General features: G+C 43.6%; 1 protein-coding gene and 1 long non-coding RNA gene across 2 annotated transcripts in view; both read left to right on the top strand.

Annotated features, from left to right (window-relative positions):
- Positions 1-1,138: 1,138 nt before the first annotated feature.
- fxn (frataxin) lies at positions 1,139-5,141 on the top strand. Its single transcript, XM_084024915.1, has 6 exons — positions 1,139-1,323; positions 1,470-1,550; positions 2,015-2,106; positions 2,192-2,312; positions 4,587-4,684; positions 4,807-5,141. Exons 1-6 carry the CDS (start codon positions 1,213-1,215, stop codon positions 4,943-4,945), a joined length of 642 nt encoding a protein of 213 aa, XP_083881041.1. The 5' UTR covers positions 1,139-1,212; the 3' UTR covers positions 4,946-5,141.
- Positions 5,142-6,220: 1,079 nt separating this feature from the next.
- The window catches only part of LOC311023263, a 19,495-nt gene continuing 5,481 nt past the window's right edge, over positions 6,221-20,234 (top strand). The window contains exons 1-3 of the long non-coding RNA XR_014598204.1: positions 6,221-6,322; positions 6,417-6,491; positions 7,618-7,861. This is a non-coding gene — a long non-coding RNA (uncharacterized lncRNA). The remainder of the gene's footprint in view (positions 6,323-6,416; positions 6,492-7,617; positions 7,862-20,234) is intronic.

Raw genomic sequence — 20,234 nt, 5'->3', positions numbered from 1 at the left:
CGACCTCCATACTCTTGTTGATGTTGTTTTGTGTCTCTGGGTTGTCGTATTTGTGTCTCTCTTAAACTTTTTGTGTCTTTAATTTGTTCATCTGTAGTCATTTCCAGTCTCTTTTTAGTAATTTATGTCTCTGTGTGGTCATTTTTTGGTATTTCGTTTTGTTTTCTTTGGTCTCTATAATCATTTGTGTCTCTTTGGAAATATTGTTACTCTTTTTAGTCGTTTGGGAGTCTCCTTTTTGTCATTTTGTGTCTTTGTGGGAATTTTGTGCTAATTTTTTAGTTTAGTTATAGTCATTTTTGTGGCTTTGTAGTATTTTCCATGTCTCTTTATGGTGTTTTGTGACTCTTTGTGGTCATGTTGCCTCTGTTCGTGGTCGGTACCTGTCTAGTTGAATGACATTTTGCAGGTGAAAGCCAGGGGGCGTCTGACAGTTTGGTCCCAAGGGCCTGTGAGGCTTGTCCAGTAATCCATCCTTGTATGTGGAAGGCATCCAGGAGTGTCCTTCACTGAAACCAAACCAAATGGGAAATCTGTCATGAACTGATAGGAATAAGTGCATGCGTTTTCTTGCTGTGTGACTTACTACAGCTTGGAACAAATAAAACAATAAATAAGGAAAAAATTATGAAGAAGAAGAAGTATTTTGTCACTACATATGATAAGCAAGCAACCCACTGGCCGATGCACGCACTGTAATACATTGGAAACTTTCAAACATACAGTATATGTACTAATATTGCAGCAGGTATCACACAGAAAGGAGGCCCTTAATGGTGGAACACACACAATAACAATGGAGACTGCTAGGAAAGACATCATGGAAACCACCGAGCCTACTAATTAATAACTTTTGAGTGGCAGAAATAATGCAGATAATTTAGTGTAATGTACTACATTTAGTTCAGAATTAGTGTTAATATTAATAATTGTATTATTACTATAATTATAATTATTTTTAATGATTTTGTTATTTATGTATTTATTTGTATGTATTTATTTTCCTGTTAATCACACTCCAATCCAGTAAGTTGCGGTAATGCACCTGTAAACTAGTTTGCCAACCGCAATTAAAAAGAAAGAAGAAGATTGTGAACGTACACACCCCCATCCAGTAGGTGGCGGTGTGAACATCGAACGTTAGTATGCCTACCAGCCTACCAACAACAAACACGAAGAAGACGACGCAGGACAGCGGCGGGACCTGCTACTATGCTTCTCTTCACTAAAACGCCGTGTTTTTATTCGCATGTGATGTGTCACGTCGCGAACAACCAACTCAACATGTTGACGCCACAGATCACCAGGAACCTGTTCAACCAGGTAGCAACGTCACACTGCGCAGTTGTTATGTAGCCAATGTTAGCTAACAGCGTCATTCAACGTGGCTAGCTAGTTGCATCATATGACGTAGCTCGCTAACACTTGAGATAACTCGCATATTAATATATATTATATTTACATTACAGCTCAGGAGCTTATCTCACCTCACGGCGGTCCGTCCGGTGACCACGTACCCGCTACATGTCGTCCGTCAACCTCAAAACAAGGTACGTTGTTTATGTCTCCTTCCAGACTCCTTTCATAAGTTTGACAGTTTTCCGAAATGACGCGCATCACGTCGCCTAACATTCGGCCACATGTGGAGTTTACCACAAGACTATATTAACCTCGAGATGGTATTGGAGTACGCTATACGGTTATATTATAATTGAGTGTAATCATTCATACTGTAGCGTCGCTCAAATAAAGGCTACGAGAGTGTAGTTGGGGGTCGCCGTTCTTTATTAAGTCTTTTACACTGTGGGCCGTAGCCAACGCCAAAAATAACCACAAACTAGCACCTCCAAAATGTGCTCTCATCCGCTCGCCTCCCTCTCAAGCACACACCCCCAAAATGTCTCTACCAAATGAACTCCCTCCTCTCCAACCAGAGAAATGTAGAAAATAGAGTGTATCACTGACTGATGGGCCCTTTTTGTTGTAGTTTCTGACCTCAGTTTTCCCCTCTCAGTGGTTTAAGAGCAGAGTCGCTGTTGATAGGTGGAGGAGGAACATCCACGTGACCCCGCTGAGGCTGGAGGAATCCAACTCTGTGCAGATGAGGTAAACCACAGATTCTTTCCCTAAGCATCGCCGGGACGCTTATAACTAAAAACTAACACGTAACATTGTGTCACCGTCTACAAAGCGAGCTGTCTGAAATAGTGTACGAGAAGCTGGCAGAGGAGACTTTGGATGCTCTGACTGATTATTTTGAAGACCTGATGGATGAAGCTTTCACTGGAGCGGACTACGACGTCGTCTTCTCTGTAAGTCAGTCTATTTCCTGTTCACCGTCACCATCATTGTAGTTCTTTTTTTGTCCGTCTCTAATTCATCCATGTGTACCTGCGTCCCTTTTTGGTGACGTCGATATCTGGAAGTGACAACATTTTGGACAGACACAATGTTGACTGCAACTTAACTGGTTGGAGGAGACGTACAACCTTGAGGCAGTAATTGTAGTTTACACCATGTTAATGGGGAAGATGAGTAATAATAACTGTAAAAAAAATAAATTTAAAAAAAGAACAATAAGTTTGACCTAATTTAAGGCAGTTTATCATTTTCCAAATCCCCCTTTGGAGTCACTAAAATCTTCATGACTATGTAGTAATACTCTCCAAAACCTGTTGCTGATGAGGAAAATCACTGGAGACCGTACAGTAAAAGGTTTGTGGGTTTTTAATATGCGATCGGAGAAACCAGGTTATGCAGGTAATCCTAGAGTGTGTTCATGTGGATATTAAAAAAGTTTGTCAGGAGCCTTGAAACCCAAAATATAATACAGTGCTTAAAGTCGAGACTTCCAACAGCCAGAGGGAAGTGTGATGAATGTGTGTGGAGAGGCTGTGTGCCGCCTGTAAGCCCTCCATGCTCTATAAAGCTGTTTCAGACGCAGCCCGTTGTTCTGCTGCTGCGCTCTGTTGCCTTATTGATTTCTTGCCCAGTAGAATCGACACACTTAGAGTCTGCTGTTCTCGCTGGCAGACGGCTCGGGTTTATCCGGCAGGAAGCTTAACAGTTATAAATCCTGGAGTTACACAGAAACGGAGTGACCCACGCCGACCTATCAGAGAGGAGGATTCATTTTCAGGATGGAGGGACAGATAGAGAGGACCCAGGAAGAAAAGAGAAGCCAGAGCAGCTTTAGCTTTCTTTCCAGTATGGGAATTAATTTCTTTAGTTATGAACATTCTTCTCGTCATGTCATAATGGTGGTCAGCTATCAATCAAGGGGAAAAAAATAATCTAATTAAGCATCTGTATCTCGATTCATTAATTTCTTACTAGAAATGAATCCTTCAGTCGTCCCACAAATGGACAGATCAGAAAAACGATGTGTTCCTACAAGCTGATGCTATTTCAGAGGGTGTCATCTGCTGCTCATATTGACATGATATCACCAAAGGGTGAACTGTAATGGGCTCCCCGTGTGTCCCCCCCGCCTCTATCGATGCTCTGTGCTGTCACACAGCTGCCATTGATGTGGAAGCTGTCTCGCCGACTGATCAACATTGTCAGAAAGAGTTTGTGCACATGTAGTAGGAAAGGTGCAGTTCCTGTATCCCGCCGTTAATGTCACACTGCACCATCCAGTCTGTCTGTCTGTCTGTCTGCCTGTCTGCCTGCCTGCCTGCCTGCAGCGGGTCTGTCCTTGCACTGTTAGATTTGCTCTGGGACGTTCACTCCAAACATCCACATGACTGCTGCTATGTGTCTCTTTTTATTTTTTCCTTCCTCTCTCCTGTAACATCTTCCGTCCTGTCAGGGGTCCATAAGAGAGTGATTAATATAGTGTGTGTGTGTGTCTGTGTCTGAGATCATTTTGGTTGGACAGCGGCTGTCTCTGCTGGCTCTGACTGATTGGCCAGTGTTTCAGTCTTGGCAGCTGACCCCTTTTTTTCAACTAGCTGCAGTGACATATGGGGCCATAAACAACACACACACACACTCTCACACACACACACACACACACTCTCTCTCACAGAGCAGAACCAAGAGAGCTGTAACTTGCTTTGGGAAATAAGAGGCAGGAGTGATGCTGCACACTGTGGAGTGTCGGAGAGGCGCTGGAGTAAATCTTTGTGGAATAATCAGGACAAACTCTTCACTTCCTCCAGCTTTTTGTTTCAAACCTTTTAAGTGCAGTCCTACATCGTCAAGAGTATCCTGCCTGTTCCAAAGTGGTATTGGCAAGCTAAAAGGAATAGTTTTAGCACGTTCCTCCCCTTAAAATCCACTTGCAGATTTTTGTTTGTGTACATATAGCGTAGCATAAAGACTGGAAACAGCTAGCATGGCTCATAATGATTATTAGAGGTGCTGGTTGGTGTTAGATGTGAACGATGTTAAATATATAAAATAGACGGTGGTGGGAGATAAATCGGATGTACTCGCTGTATTGCGTAAGGCCTGGGCAACTCCTCACTCAATCTCATCGTTTACAGAAATGCCTTTTGGTAACGGTGAATGGATTTGTTACATTTAGGTTTGTTAAATGTAATGTGTTAATGTGTACCTGCCCTTTGGTTCCTGTGCAGAGTGGTGTGTTGACGGTGAAGGTGGACAGGGAGCATGGCACCTATGTCATCAACAAACAGACGCCAAACAAACAGATCTGGCTTTCCTCTCCCACCAGGTGAGCCCTTATCCAGGACACACGAACCAGATGTTTGAGTGTGACACCCAGAGAAGTAACTGTAAGAAGAGAACACTGACATGACAAGATCTCTGCTAATGGCCTTGCTCTTCTGTTTGCAGTGGACCGAAGCGCTACGACTGGACAGGCGAACGCTGGATCTACGCTCATGATGGCATGAGCCTCCACCAGCTGCTTTCTAAAGAGTTTTCTATCATCTACAACAAAAACATGGACTTGACCAACCTTCGCTACTCCTGAGGTCCCACACAGGCTAATGCCGACCTACAGTACGACTGCATTAACTCATGAAACCACTGTTACGTCATATGAGCCAAAGACAGAGTATATATATATGTACAACTCCACAACAACGTATCCATATGAGCCCTTAATAGATCTGTATGTGTGAGCTGTTCTATTATCTTATATTTTATAATAAATTAATGTACATGTGTATTTCGTTGTGATTTGATTACATTCATTTGAGACAACAAATCGGCCACATTCAGTCTCCATATAAATTATACGTCAAAGTCGGGCAGAAGATGATCCATCAAGCCCTCCGTGTTCATCACCAGCCACACCAGCACATCCTCCCTGGGTGTAAAGTCAGTCTCTCCTGAGTCCGGCAGAGACTGGAATCAGGGGAACGACCGACCCAGCTGTGCCAATCGCCCGTGTTAAGGAAGGAATACAAAGACAAAGGGGAATGTTTGGGCAGCCGGGTTGCAGATGCTGGTGGACACAGCCAGCGACTCAGCGACTTGAGGCCTGATCATCTCTGTTCCACCTCTCAGCATGTGGTGTATTTGTGGAGCTCACGGTCCCACAATGTTGTGCAGGAAGCCTGAAAGAGAGAGACTGGATCACACGGAGCTTGCAGCAGAGGAAGAACAGAGAGGCTGGAGAGCAAAGAACCGGCCAGTAGAAGTGGGATGTCATGGCAACATCAGCTGACTTACGACGGCCTTATGTTGGGGTATGTGGAGAGCCTACCAACACAAACAAATAAGACCCCCTCCCCCCTTGATGCAGGCCCATTAGAATAAATGTTTTTTGTTCTATTAGAAATCCAAATAAAAGTATGAGCCATAAAATGAGCATAAAATATGCAACATGACATGCATTAAACAACTATTTGCTATGTAAAGTATAGTGATGTCTACCTGAGCAGAGAATTGAGTTGCTTTCCCTCTGTGTGTGTTGTAATCCAAGCTTCTCCTTGTAGGCATCGACACTATATTGACTCACCGCTCACCGCCTCCCTTCTCTCTGGTGGACGTTGGTCAGAGTGGAAGCAGAGGCTCCACCTTGTGGCACTATTTGGCATCATAATAATAATCCCACAACTCTGGCTGTTGAACATACAGCGGTAGGTGGGATTGTTACCCAGACCGGTCATTAAATGATCCGTTTTTTTTTTTTTTTTTAAAGTGACATTTTCCTTCTTCGTATGCTCTGTGTGTTTCAGGTTCCTCCTGATCTGACATTATGTACTCAGTTTCCCATGGATGACTATGGCTGTCGGGAGTGGATCAAACTATGATGATGCTGTGGCGACCGATGAATCGGGTCAAAGAGGATTATGATGCAACCGTGACACAATCAGGATCATACCACAGATCACGTGCTCACGTGTGTGTGGTAGTGTGCGTGTGTTTGTGTGTTCCCATGAATCCCTTTGCTCATAAATGCATGACTGATATCCCTGTTTTCATTAATCCGGCAGGAATAACAGGACAAAGCTCTTGTCCAGTAGGATGTTTGCTCATCCAGGGAATCTGGCGTTTCATCCTACCACCAGGTTTCCATCAGCAACACACTCACAGCACCTTCCACCGAAGTCACATGAGAAAATGCACTCGTTTAATCCCTTTTTTTTTGTCAAACGTGTGGGTAGTGAATGAAGGATTATTATTTTTTTATACTTTTCATGTAATGCCATTTAAACGGCCCATCCCTCAGGAGATTATACAATAACAAGAAACCTCAAAGGGAAGAAAATAAATGAACAAATTATCCACAGACCACAAAAAAGAAAATTGAAAGTACTAGACAGTGATTTATGTGGATTATATACAGTAATAACACAGCTAAAATGAATATTCACAGAGGGTCGTTCAGCAGTCTTATGCATGAGAATCTGACCACTACATTGTTGTGTGTGTGTGTGTGTGTGTGTGTGTGTGTGTGTGTGTGTGTGTGTGTGTGTGTGTGTGTGTGTGTGTGTGTGTGTGTGTGTGTGTGTGTGTGTGTGTGTGTGTGTGTGTGTGTGTGTGAGAGAGAGAGACAGCTCAGACTCACTGACTGATCTCAGAACAGCGGGAGCTCCATTTCTTTCTGTACATTTCCTCCAGGCTTTTCTCTCGTTGTACACTCATGAAAAGGAGCCATAAATCGTTGGGATGAGGATGATTTATTTTTTCTTAAGTGGACTATCACTATTAATATCCATAACATCCACTCACACCTTTGGGTGACAATTGTGACGCCCATATCTACAATGCTTTGTAAAAAGTTACTTATACTGTGTTTAAATCTACTTAAAACATTGTATGTAGATTTTATGGTTGACTCTAGAGAAAGTACTACTAAGAAAAAGTTGGGTTCATCCTCTAAATATTCACAGCAAATGTGCTTGGTTAAGGAGAAAGGTGTTTTTTGTGCTCATATGAATATTTGTATTGGTTGTATGTAATGTGACCACTGACCAAAGGAAAAAAAAAAAAAAAAAAAAAAAAAAAGAAAAGGAAGAGGGGTTGGATGTGGCGGATTAGGACTGTAAGCGCCCGGAGGCTTAGTGCCACTATTATCCTCCTGTGGTGGATTTTCTGTGTGAATTATGTAACAGCGATGCTTCGACACAAATCGGTACACGGCTGTTTTGTCTTTTCCTCCCCTCACCGCTGCTCCATCTCCTCCGTCTGCAGCGCTCAGCTTCCACTCCTCAGCGCCCGTGACCGCAAACACCTACTGACAGGAAGGGGAGGCAAGCGGAGGCGTTGTCATGGCGACGGTTTGACTGACTGGTGCCGGGATTGACGCTAGAGTACCGATGAGCAGTACCATGAAGTACAAGAAGTTCATCACCATCATGCAGGTGGCTCTCGGAGTCGCCCCCCTCAACAAGAGAGAGCTGATCCCTCCGCCGCGCAAACTCTGGAAACCTCCACGGTGAGTTGTTGTTGTTGTTGTTGTTGTTGTTGTTGTTGTTGTTGTTGTTGTTGTTGTTGTTGTTGTTGTTGTTGTTGTTGTTGTTATGCATGTGTGTGTGTGAGGATTTCCATTGTGAGTATGTGTGTGAGTGCATGAAACACAGGCCAGGGTGGGGTGGTCAAGAAATCAGTGAGAAATCAAAGAGAATCCATTTATGTTAATGATGTCTGAGCTCCCTGCAGGCCTCCAAATCAAAAGCAGACATTAATGTTTAACGGCCGCTCCAGCCGTTCAACCACTTCCATGTTTGTGCTTCTGCAAGCTCCATGCATGCTTACTGGCTGCCATGAAATGCACCATGTATGAAAGTTACTGCAGCACCTCCCTTTAGACCCTGCTGCTGATATCACTTTACACTGCTTGGTGATGCATTTGCAGTGAAACTTTCAAGGTCCCTGAAGGTCTGTTGACTTGGTACTTATATGCTGTGCAGGTATCTCACTATGACTATTTAGTTAATAGATTATTTCCCATATCTTTCAGATCTATACATCTTATGAGGTGAATTAGCATTGACAATCACGTTATCGGTTTGTAAATGAAGCGCTCTCTTCTCTTTAGCGCTTGTTACTTTCATGTAAATGCAACATTTTGTCTGTTGGGATCCTGTAGGGAAAAAAATCCAGAGGTCTGATTTTTCCCCTCATTCGACAATAAGTAAATTACAATCTGTTTAAATTATGACCTGCAAATCTAAAGGGGGCTTGTGTCGTCGTCATCGTCTCCCCTCCCAGCTTAATGAAGAAATGAAGCAATGGCACCTTGGTTTTTACTGTGAAAAAGGAGCAGCTATAGACGTGACTGATGCTCGTGTAGGAAGCTCTTTTTCTGTCTCTCTCCCTGTGTGTGTGTGTGTGTGTGTGTGTGTGTGTGTGCGTGTGTGTGTGTGTGTATGCATGTGTAGCCGATAGTGCGGCAGAAACAATCTTGTTGTTACTATTTTCACGTTAACGTGCCAGTCGGCTATTTATAAACACTCAGACACCCACCATTGATTGAAAGCAAACAAATTCACGCCCCGTCTGACGGACTGCTGAAAGGCATTGTGGGAAATGTCAATCAGGAGTTCAAATGTTGTCTCAGACCATGTTTGTGCGTGTTTGGTTTGTGTGTGTGTGTGTGTGTGTGTGTGTGTGTGTGTGTGTGTGTGTGTGTGTGTGTTCTTCCATAATGTGGTGGGCACATGACATAACTGATTCAGAGTAGTAATGTCTGAATAATGAATGGGTTCAAACGGCTGAATTTATAATCATGAGTGCATAGAAAATGCACATATTAATATGTGTGTGTGTGTGTGTGTGTGTGTGTGTGTGGCATTACTTTCCTCTGAGTATTACAGGGAGATGTCCCTGTCACTTTGCAAACCCCCATTCCCGGCCATTTGTTATTTAATTAAAATCGGGGTAACTGTGAACCATCCTGCCCTTGTTTATAACCGTGAGGGGGGGGGGGGTGCACTCTTGGCAGGACGTTGATCCCGTTCCCAGGGGACATTACACTCTGCCAGGGTTTTGGCCCCATCACAGATTCTTTGGGATTTTCACAGACAGAATCCTCTCAGCCCGGCGGAGACGTGGAGAGTGTTGGGTATCGGGGGAAGGCCTGAGGATCGCATCTCTGCTTTTTTGCAGATGATGTGGTTCTGCTGGCCTCTTCGGACCGTGACCTTCCCGCGTGCTCACTGGGACACTTCGCAGTCGAGTGTGAAGTGGCAGAGATCAGAGTCAGCACATCCGAGTCTGAGGAACATGGTACTCTGCTGGAAAGAGATTGTCCTCTGTCTGAGGAAGTCATGTGATCTTATTATAGAACCTTTTACAGCTGAAGTCATGACAATTATACGTGTATATATACGTGTGTAAGGAATGTTTAGGTACAGGAGTAAGATGACAGTCGTAAATTAAACCTAGCTATCTGATGGGACCCAGAGACATAAATTAGTGTTGTCTCTCTCTGAGTCACCAGTTAACACGGTCGCAAATCAACACAAAACACCGCCAATGCCTGTTTGTAGTGCCCGTTTTTTCCCGTTCATAAATTCCAGTCATGATATTTGACGCACAAAAATTCTCCATTAAATATGTCCAGTATATATCTGTACATATGTCAGTAATGTAAGATATGTACTTAAAAGTAGTGTAGTTGCATACTCAAGCCTAAAAACTAAGTAAATCTGTGTTATGAAGTTTATTTTGAAAAGAGACAACTGAAAACTGATAGTTTGAAGCTTAGGGGCACCGACCAAGTGGCCAGTTTTTATGATGATTTAGTTTGAAATCTTATGTTTTTTACATGCTATATGTGTTTTAGGTTGACCTCTTCATTTTGTCCCCGTCTCATATTTGTGTGAAAGGCAGAATAAAAGCATTGGCAGATTTTCATCTTAATGTATACCTGTTTGCTTTGTCATCCTAAAGCTGAGCAATAGATGCGCGCACACACACACACACATACATACTCACACACACCTACACACCTACACACCTACACACACACACACACACACACACACACACACACACACACACACACACACACACACACACGTACACACAGAGGTCTTGCATGCAGCAGCAGTAGCAGTGCAGCCATCCTCCTCCCTCTCTCCCTCCATCTCTCCCCTCGTTCCTCCTCCCTCCCAGTCTCTCTCTCTCCCTCTCTCTCTCTCTCTCTCTCTCTCTCTCTCTCTCTCACTCTCTCTCTCTCTCTCTCTCCCCCCCTTCCTCAGTCTTGCTTGGTCTCCGCTCTGTCAACAGCTCCCGCATCTTTCTCTATCTCTCTCCTCCTTTTTTTTATCCGTACATCTCTCCGGCATCGCTGTCATCCATCACCATGCGTCTCGGCATCTCCTCCTTCATTACGGATATCCTGAGCACCTCCAGCAACGTCTGCTTCTGCTGGACCGAGGGCAAGGTAGAGTCAGACCTCCTCCACTCCCGCAACCTTGCTGCTGTGCTTTCGAGCAAGGCAGCAGCAGCGGTGGCAGCACGGGGGGCTCGGGGGGGCCTCTGGGTGCTGATTGGGACACACGTACACTCTTGATTTCATGATGCTGTGGATACTCTGGTGTGTGTGTTTGTCAAGAGTTTGCTGTGTTGTCATGTTTTGTCAAAGTTTGACTTGCTCAGCTGTTTAGTAGTAGTTTGATAGGTTGAGTGACAGCTGGTGTGTTGAGAGAGAGAGGCTGTGCTGGGTTTATGTTTGGTTCATAGTGGCGACTTTGAGTGTTCTTGTATTGGCCAAAACATCCAGCCTCTTAACGAGCTGATGGAAACGTGAAAACAAAGTTATAACCTTTGAAATGGGAGTACAAGTGTAACACAGGAGCGTTAAATAGACCTTCATCCTGACAAGATTATCAGTTTCCTCTACGTCCATCCAGTACTGAGATGCTTGTCAAAAATACTGCAAACAGGGAGAAACCTGGCAGTTCCATAGCTCCATCAAATGTGAAAAATACACCTTCCAGCGATATAAACCCCTTGGATATTATTAACTAGCTAATGTCACATATAATAGTCATTTGGAGCCCACCTGATCTTGCACTGGGTTTGGTTGCTGATTTGTGGAGAGCCTTCACACAGTCTCTGTGCTTATAAACGCAAATGTCACCAATGTTGACAGATCCACCACTTTGGTCCAGACTCGTACAAAAGAAAATTAAGATAGTTATTATGGTGACAACACATGCATGCATGGGGTTAGTGGTTGCAGTTTGCCAGAAAGAGACTGTATGCTGTCTGAAGACGAATGGCTAGCTTGTTAGCTAGTTAGCTCGGTTGCTTGTCCTTCTCCGCAGCAGTGGTGGGTGAGGTGGAGGGACTCATGAATGTGGCAACATTTTTCATCAGCATGGAGATATCATCAGCATATTTACATTCTTTATAGTAAACATGCTAGCATAGCATTTAGCTGTTAGCATTTAGCTCAAAGCACAGCTGTGTCTAAGTTGCAGAGCTGCTGCCATGGAGGAATTTACTCTTTATTTTAGAAGAAATATCCAACTAGTCCTTTAAACAAACTTCAATCTCAGTCCAGTTCAAAACTAAATTAAGTTGAATCATTGTACATGTTCATGTTTTAATATATAAATAAATATTGGACTTAAGGATATAACATTCTCTGCAGAAGGACAGCGGTCTGGTTGACGCACCAGTGCATTCTGGGGCAAAAAATGTCTCGCCGGATGAGTTTTCAAGTAAAGTTGAATCACTTTCATTTGATTCGCAGGGCGTGAATTCCTCACTTTTTGTTTAGAAATGAATGCCAGTCATGCAGCTCATTTTGTGCATGCAGTCAAAGGATGCAATGCCATGTTTGCTCATAAAGTGGATATTAATTTTACCTGTGTGTGCGTTACTTAACAAGACTGATTATAATTCAGTGCTCTGTCAGCAGTATCACAGCGTGTAACAACATATGCAGCGTGCAAGGGTGTGAGTGTGTGTGGGTGTGTGTGTAATCATGGTGACGAGAAGAGACAAGATTTCTTTACTGATATTCACACACACACATTTCTGTGTGTTTGAGCATCAGGGACTAGACAGACGGACGGAGATAGATTTTTGAGCGTGATTTAATGTTACTCATAGAGAGAGAGAGAGAGAGAGAGAGAGAGAGAGAGAGAGAGAGAGAGAGAGAGAGTGTGTGTGTGTGTTCGATTGATGGATTTGTCCCAGGACTGTCCAGTATTAGATTCAGTGCTGGGTGTCGGCGAGGAGGAGGGGGGGGCGGCTGCGGATCTGTCGCTGATGAACCAATCAAACACCACGGCAGCCTCTCTGTCCACACACAGCTGGAGAAACACATCCACATCGTCAGTCCTGCATCTTTATCTGGGAGTCGTTACTGTAACACAGCCCAGAGGCATCGATTCAGCCGAAGCTACAAGGTGTGGCAAGGTCACCTGCCGGCAAATACTTAGAGGGTACAGATAGCAAAGGCAAGTGTGAAGTGAGTGCACCTGCATCTTAGTTATAATATGTAATTCTTCGCATCACCTTGATGAGCAAATTCATCAATCTGATAGACTGCATCCGTATTATGGCAAGGTAAACTCCCGAAAGTAAAAATGGAGAAAATGATGTAGTAAACTGGACACCTTTGAAGGTTTCTGCATAAAACATACAATATAACAAATAAGCTTTTAGCTGACACTGCAGTTTTTTTGATGAAACGCAAGCAGGAGGAAATGGTGCAGTTTTGGGGGACTATTTTCAGCGGCGGAGTATTTTTGGTAGCAGGGCGGTGAATGTGGTAGACAACGTGACCCCCGGTTCACCATCAGCGCGACTACTTCGTTATCATTACCAAACACATAAAGTAATTAAAGTTCAGGTGTTATTAATGAATTAATTAGAAGAGATTAATGTGTCATTGAGGTGAATAAGTAGCACATGAACATTTAAAGAGTTTAATTCCCTATACAAAAGATAAGGGGCGAGTGAATCATGCCTATGTGTGCGTTGAGAAGAGAAAGCATTAAAGTTGATCTACAGCGGATTAAATATTTGAAAGCGTTACAGAATACATGAGAACTTCACTGCATCACATTTCAATATACTTTTAGAATATGAATCATCACCTGGTACCTGAATTTAGTGTTTTCCTTTACATTAATAAAAACATTTACAACAGAATGCAGGATTATGTGTCTGAAGCTTTCCTGGGGGAGAAGCTCCACTCTTTATAAAGTCTATATTTAACCCCCCTGGTTTATATTTGTCCAGATCCCCAGCTGGCTGCTAGTTTCAGCTGGACAACTATGTACTTGTTGAAACCTTGCTGACCTGAACCCGATGGAGCCGACACAGCAGGGGCTCTTTGACTCAGCCAGTGCAGCGAGAGCTTGGATGTTAACAATTAACTATTTAAACACTTAATGACAATAAAAAATGACCAGTTAATCAGTTAAACATTTAAAAAGAAAGAAAGAACTTGGAGAATATCACTGGTCGACCTTGAAGGTCATCCCGGCCTCAGTGAGCCACAGCTGGATGGAGTTGTTTCCACGTCACCCTGCAGCTGGGTGAACCTATTTAAATTTAATATATGACAAAAAAAAATCTAAAAAAGGAAATGTAAAATGTAGTGTAGTGACACTCATCCAACAATCAATCTGCAACAGAACGAGAGAAGGTCATGAGTTCATCTTTTCAACGATCAAATCAAATTCCTTCCGTCGTTACGTCCCACTCGTTTAATCATACGTTTCACTCGTAAACAAGTTGCGGTACGGAAGCTGCAGATACAATCGTAATGCCGTCTCAGCTCGACTCCAAGCTGCTTATACAGACGGTTAATTATCGGTTAATAAGGGTCGCCTAATAGTCATACTTTTAGTTGTTATTTACTTTCTCCATGCTTATCTCCTCGGCTGTAGGTGACAGATTTAAAAAACAAAATCTTTTCCGGGAACAAAGTCCCTGACCCGATGTATATGTCATGATCTTGAGATAGGAGTTCCCTGTCTTAGTCCTTTACCCATGATCCTCTCTGATATCTGCTTTTCTTCCTTGTTGGATTTCCTCCCTGGTTCTTCATGCCGGAGCGGTTTGGCCTCAGCTGAGTTTTTGTTTTCCCTCCTGTACTTTGTATTCCCCTCAGCCTGCTTTGTCACATTTTTGTTCCCTGTCAGTTTTAAGCACTTTTTTCTCATTATAACTCGCTTCTTGTTTAATTTGAACTTGCCTGCCTCCTCGTCTGCATCTGGGTCCTCTTTTGTATTCCATAGCCATGACGGTGCATGAATAAATGGGTCTCTGACACTTTTATAAATGGAAAGTTGCCTCCCCTCCGACACAACGGATGAAAAGAGGAAATCGTGGAATGCATAAAGCTAGGGGGGATGATGGGGATTATGGGGATGGAGGTGGAAAAAGGCAATAAAAATACTCTTTTTACTAGATTTTGGATAAAGGAATAATAGCACAGAGGAATAAGATATAATTCAGTCAGTACGTGGACTTGTTGAGAATAAGACACATAAAGAATAACACTGGCTTTACTTTACTTTAGGAAATAAGAGAACACATGATCAATAGTTAAAATTGTAAGAGTATCGCACCTTTTTTATCTGCCAAGTCATTAAGATCCTGAGTTGAGGTAACTGTCGGTTCCCAAGCCATTAGCAGCACATGAGTTAATGAGTCGCGTCTCCGGCAGCTTCTCATGGATCACCACAAGTGTCTGAAGACCGACTCACACAGTCCAGGACCACCAGCTACTTACTGCTAGTCAGTGTGCTGACTGAGAACCAGCTGGCATATACCACCACCACAATACTCCACACATGTTGAAAACATTCATACCGCAGCGTGAGGTGTGTTCATGTGAAGTTTTGAAAAGAAAGTACTCTACTGGGCCCACTTACGTTCACAGCCTTTTAATGTTTCCATATTTGTACACATTTTACACATTTGTCAGAATGGACTCAGACCCTCATTTAGACCCAAGACAAGTTGTCGGTTTGACAGCGAACCAACAATATTTAAATGCTAAGCATTTAAAAACCTGATGAAACCATGCAAATGCAAATCTTTTCACGATAATTAAAATGTTAACTCAGCTGATAAACTTTGCAAAACGGCTGTGCATTTGGGACTTTCAACGGAGATGAGAAGTGAGTGAGGTGGCTCGCTGTTTGGCTACTTCAAACACATCGATGGGTCTATTTTTTTGTTAGTCCTCGCCCCGATTGGGCAAGTGAGTTGTAGATATTTGCCCCAGGAAATCCTGATTGTGGAGGCCGAGACAGTAAGAGTGTTTTTCTGTCGCTCTGCGCAGTGAAGAGTGTTTGTGTCAGCACGGTGACACCCTACACTGGAGAAGGGAGACGGGAGGAGGAGGAGGGTGTCGCTTTGATTCTGTGTGTGTGTGTGTGTGTGTGTGTGTGTGTGTCTGCTTGTGGCAGAGCGCTTGTATTAGCCAGCGGTGGGTGGGTCCATATTTCTTATTCTAATCAGTCCTGTCCTGTCGGGGCTATAGGCGAGTGCTTCTACAGATTAATGTTCCTCTATCGATTGATCCATTTGGCCGTGTGGATAGATGGCACCCTTAGGTGACCCACAGGCTACAGTATCTACTATCCATTTACACGCCCCTGCACCCCACGGTGATGCAGCTGCACTCACAGGTATACCTCATAGCAGAGTGCTGCCAGTGAATGATAATCGGCAGCAGGATGGGGGGGGGGGGGTATTTACACACAGACATTATCAGTATCTGTGATGTCACCTGGAGTTTTGTGAAGGAATATTTTCATTCTTGGCTTTGGATTCGGCCATCACAGGTCACTTTCAGGTTATGTTGCTGATGCCAAATGATGAATCCTGTGATGGCAAAGGCAAGACCCACCCTAGTCTGCCTCTGATTGGCTAGTATCCTTTGCCTTCGTTGGTTTGGGTTGGTTAGGTTTAGGCCTTTGCCATAGTGGGAAATAAATATTGTGTTGTGGACGGCTGTCATCTCGCTAGTAGTTAAGGACAAAATGATGTTTAATCAATATTGAGATCACAATTCTTCATTCCGATTTTTGTCACATTAAAATTTTTGCTTTCACTTCCATGTTGCGCTACATTCCTGCTAATGTACAAAACGTATTCACTGTGGATCTCCTAGACCCAAAATAAAATTGCACTAAAATGTTTTTATCCCAAATTAAATAAAGCAAGCTTTGCGGTTATTTTCATATTTTTGCTACATTCCTACTAAAAAAGCAAATATTTGCATCAAAATGAGTTGCAGTGAGTTTCTTCTTCACCTGGATTCAGTGCATTTCCACCTACTCTGTGTTCTAAAAGCCCATTCAGCATATAACTCCTCTAACTCTGGACCGCAGCCACAACCTGCAGGAAACTCTTCCACTGATTCTGCTCTGTGTGTGTGTGTGTGTGTGTGTGTGTGTGTGTGTGTGTGTGTGTGTGTGTGTGTGTGTGTGTGTGTGTGTGTGTTTGTGCCACAAACACACACACACACACACACACACACACACACACACACACACACACACACGGCTCCTTAAAGTCTCGATCGCCCCTCTGGTGGCCCGGAGTTAGTTTAGGAAATGCTTCATTTGATATGCAGTTTTTTCTCTGAGTGGAGCATTTTAATCGTCAATATATCTGTCGATCGCGTTCATTTAATCTCGCGGAGCCGAAATTGTGATTTAATATTTGATTTATTGTGCAGCCCAGTTGGAAGTGCATTGAAAATCACTAACAGGGTCAAAGTGAAACTGATTTAACTCGAGCCCAGCAGTGAGGCTTAAAAGAGCAGTGTGCAACCGCCGAGACGAAGCTGTCACAAGTTTTGGCATCTAACATCAGAAAACAATGGCTGACACTGGTGTGACTCTACACTTCCATTGATCATGTGTTCAGGCCTTTCATCCTGTTAACACAGGAGGCCTTTTTCACTCGTCTGTCTTGGGCCTCTCGAGGAACAGATCCTATTTTAATCCGTCTACACAGACTGAAGGTGTATTTTTAAGCTTGAATCCTTTCTTCCTCCGTTTTACCCCCGCAACTACGATGATTGATCATGTGACCGACAGCCGTGGCGTCCCTGAACACATCCTGAGTGATACCGACAGAGGACTGAAGGACTTGGTGTCTCCTTAAAAATCTGCCCAATTTCATGAATACTTCCTCATGGATTCTTTTTTATTAATAAGGCAATACGGTGGAGTTTTAAAAGTTGAGACCCCTTATGGAAAATACTGTTTTCCATCACTCAGGCTTGACCTGGAACCATTACAGGAAATGCAGCTTCCTCACATTTTGTTTAAGCTTCAGATGATCGCTGATTTGCTCCGACGTATCTTGGAGTTGGGCACAGGAAGTTAACACAATTTGTGCGTTGTGATGTTTTTGCAACCGGTCTGCTTTTCCTTGTTGCCCTGCGACGTACATCAACGAAGGTTCTTATTAAAATACATAAAGTACCGATACTAATAAAAATGGCAATACTTTCCTAGTTATCACATGCAGTACTAATAACCAAGCACTGTATCTCGGTACAGACCTTAACATCCTCTCCTGCTAACGACCCTACAGACAGCCGTGTCAAGGCGGGGCTACCAGACACGGGATGTTTACAGCTGTCAGCGGGATGAGGGTGATGAAGATTTACCTTCTCGCTAGGTCAGCTGACACGACCCCCGAGAGCCGAATCCAGCACTGTGGGATCAAGGACACTGGAGCAGGGAGGAGGCTTGTTGTCGTCAGGCTGACCCCGGTGTATCCGGGAGGAGGAGAGCAGTTGGAAGCCAGTTGTATACGAGATGGAAGAACCAGTTAGATGTTGTAGAAATGGAGCCAAGAGTGGACACAGGTTGATTTTCTTTCTTTTTCTATTCATGATAAGTTGTTTTTGCTGCTACGTCACGGCCCTCTACCTCCGATAAACAGGCACAACGGCTTTCAGCAATATAAACCCTCCGTGGCAATATTAGATTCTCAGAGAAATCTCTGGAAGTCCGATGACTGAAGTCGGAGTCTGCGTGGGGAGGATGTCGGAGTGGATGTAGAGTAGATGAACATTATTCTTTTTAGTCACATTTTAGTCATTTTTATACTTCATTTAAAATGTGATTGCAAATGTGTTTTCCGTCCACTTTGTCAGCTATTTTTAAATTTAGTCTCAGTCATGAGTCAAATGTAGTTTTTCATCAGATTATATCTTGTCATTTTAGTTTAGTTGTCATTGTCTGATGAACAACTTGAATGATGGTACATTCGTGATCAAGGGGACATCAGTTTTATTTTTCTCATTAACACACACATATGCACACGCACACTTCCGTCCGACTCACAAACACCTCAGACTTCCTCTTTAAGAATGGCGTTTTGTTCACAGTCTTGTCTGCAGTTTGGATTAAAAGCAGCTCAGGGTATCGACCCGTCTCACTTCCTCCGTTTCATTAAGACGCCACAACGATGGAGAATCCTGCCGAGTCATCTCGTCCCACTTAACACAAGCTTACCTGCTCGCCCCTGTGGGCTGACACAAACACACACACACACACACACACACACACACACACACACACACACACACACACACACACACACACATACATGGAGGCTCCCACACAAGCAAATTTTTTTGCCATCTTGACATATTTTCTGCAGCCACGCTGACACACACGTACCGAACATATAACCCCGCTCTGACCCGGCGTTCAGGGGGTCACCTCGTCTTTGTCTCCCCCCTCCTGTCCTCTCATCATCCTCCTCCTCCTCCTCCCGCCTTTGCTGCCTCCTGCTCTCTCACTCAACAACCCGGCAGCCTTTATCGTGACACACAGACGCCTAACACGCTTTGCTGCAAGTGTTCATTAAGCTCACCGAGAATCAAAAGGGCAATAAATATAATTTAGACTGTCTGGCATTACGATGATATACTGTGTGTGTAACGGCCGGAGGGCGATTCATCACTGCAAATGATCCGAAGCACAGTCACGCTTTTATTGGCCGAGTACTGGACCCTCCCGTATGTTTGATTTGGTGCGTTGCTCTTTGTGGTATAATAGTATAATAGTATGTATAAGAGGGGAGTATTCGACTCCCACAGACTGTATATATGGAGACAGCCTCTGATACCAGCGGGGGACACAGAGCGTCATGGTTTCGGAGCCGAGGGCCACCGACCATGTGTCACTGTTTGATGAATTAGGAGTGACAACGTGTTGGTTCGCACCGTGTTTTGGATCAGAATCAATTCAACGGCTCGATGATAAAGACTGTTTGTGCGAGCAGGTGAGCAGCGCAGACAGGACGCATCGATCAAGGAGCTTTCCACAAAGACATGGGGTAGAACATGTCTGTGAATAGTTATTAATAATTTTGAGTGACATCTTTCTTCTCTCTTTGCTTCTCTGTTGATTTACTCACACACAGAAACACACACACACACACACACACACACACACACACAAACACACACATCCCATCACATCACCAGTCTCGCTGCTGTGAAACAGCTGAGCCGATCACAGTTAAAGGTCACAGTGGCAGCTCAGTGTGGTAAGCTCTATCTCATGTCTCACACACCTGCACACAAAGACGGATAGAGTATGACTTTTCATAATTCATGTTTCAAGGACAAAACATGAGCCACGAATATTGCTGTAAAAAGCTGTAAAACGGGCTGTGATGAGATAGAAAAGCAGAATATTGAATATTCTCAGAGGACGCAGATTCATCAACATAACATTCCTCCATAAAGTCGGTTACATCTGATCAAGTACAGTTGACTAAGATGCTTTAAGCAAAGTGTGATCAAAGAATTGAAAGAGTGTCAAAAAGTAACCAGTTAAGTTCAAGTAAAA

Source organism: Eutrigla gurnardus, assembly GCF_963514095.1.
Source record: "Eutrigla gurnardus genome assembly, chromosome: 13".
NCBI lineage: Eukaryota > Metazoa > Chordata > Actinopteri > Perciformes > Triglidae > Eutrigla > Eutrigla gurnardus.
The sequence above is the reverse complement of the archived record's forward strand: the minus strand, read 5'-3'. Positions and strand labels throughout refer to the sequence as shown.

Bases quoted from the DNA above. Each gene is read 5' to 3' on its own strand.
- fxn (XM_084024915.1), top strand. From the start codon at position 1,213: ATGCTTCTCTTCACTAAAACGCCGTGTTTTTATTCGCATGTGATGTGT. The intron at 2,313-4,586 runs GTAAGTCAGTCT...GTTCCTGTGCAG, and splicing joins ACTACGACGTCGTCTTCTCT to AGTGGTGTGTTGACGGTGAA. The intron at 4,685-4,806 runs GTGAGCCCTTAT...TTCTGTTTGCAG, and splicing joins TGGCTTTCCTCTCCCACCAG to TGGACCGAAGCGCTACGACT.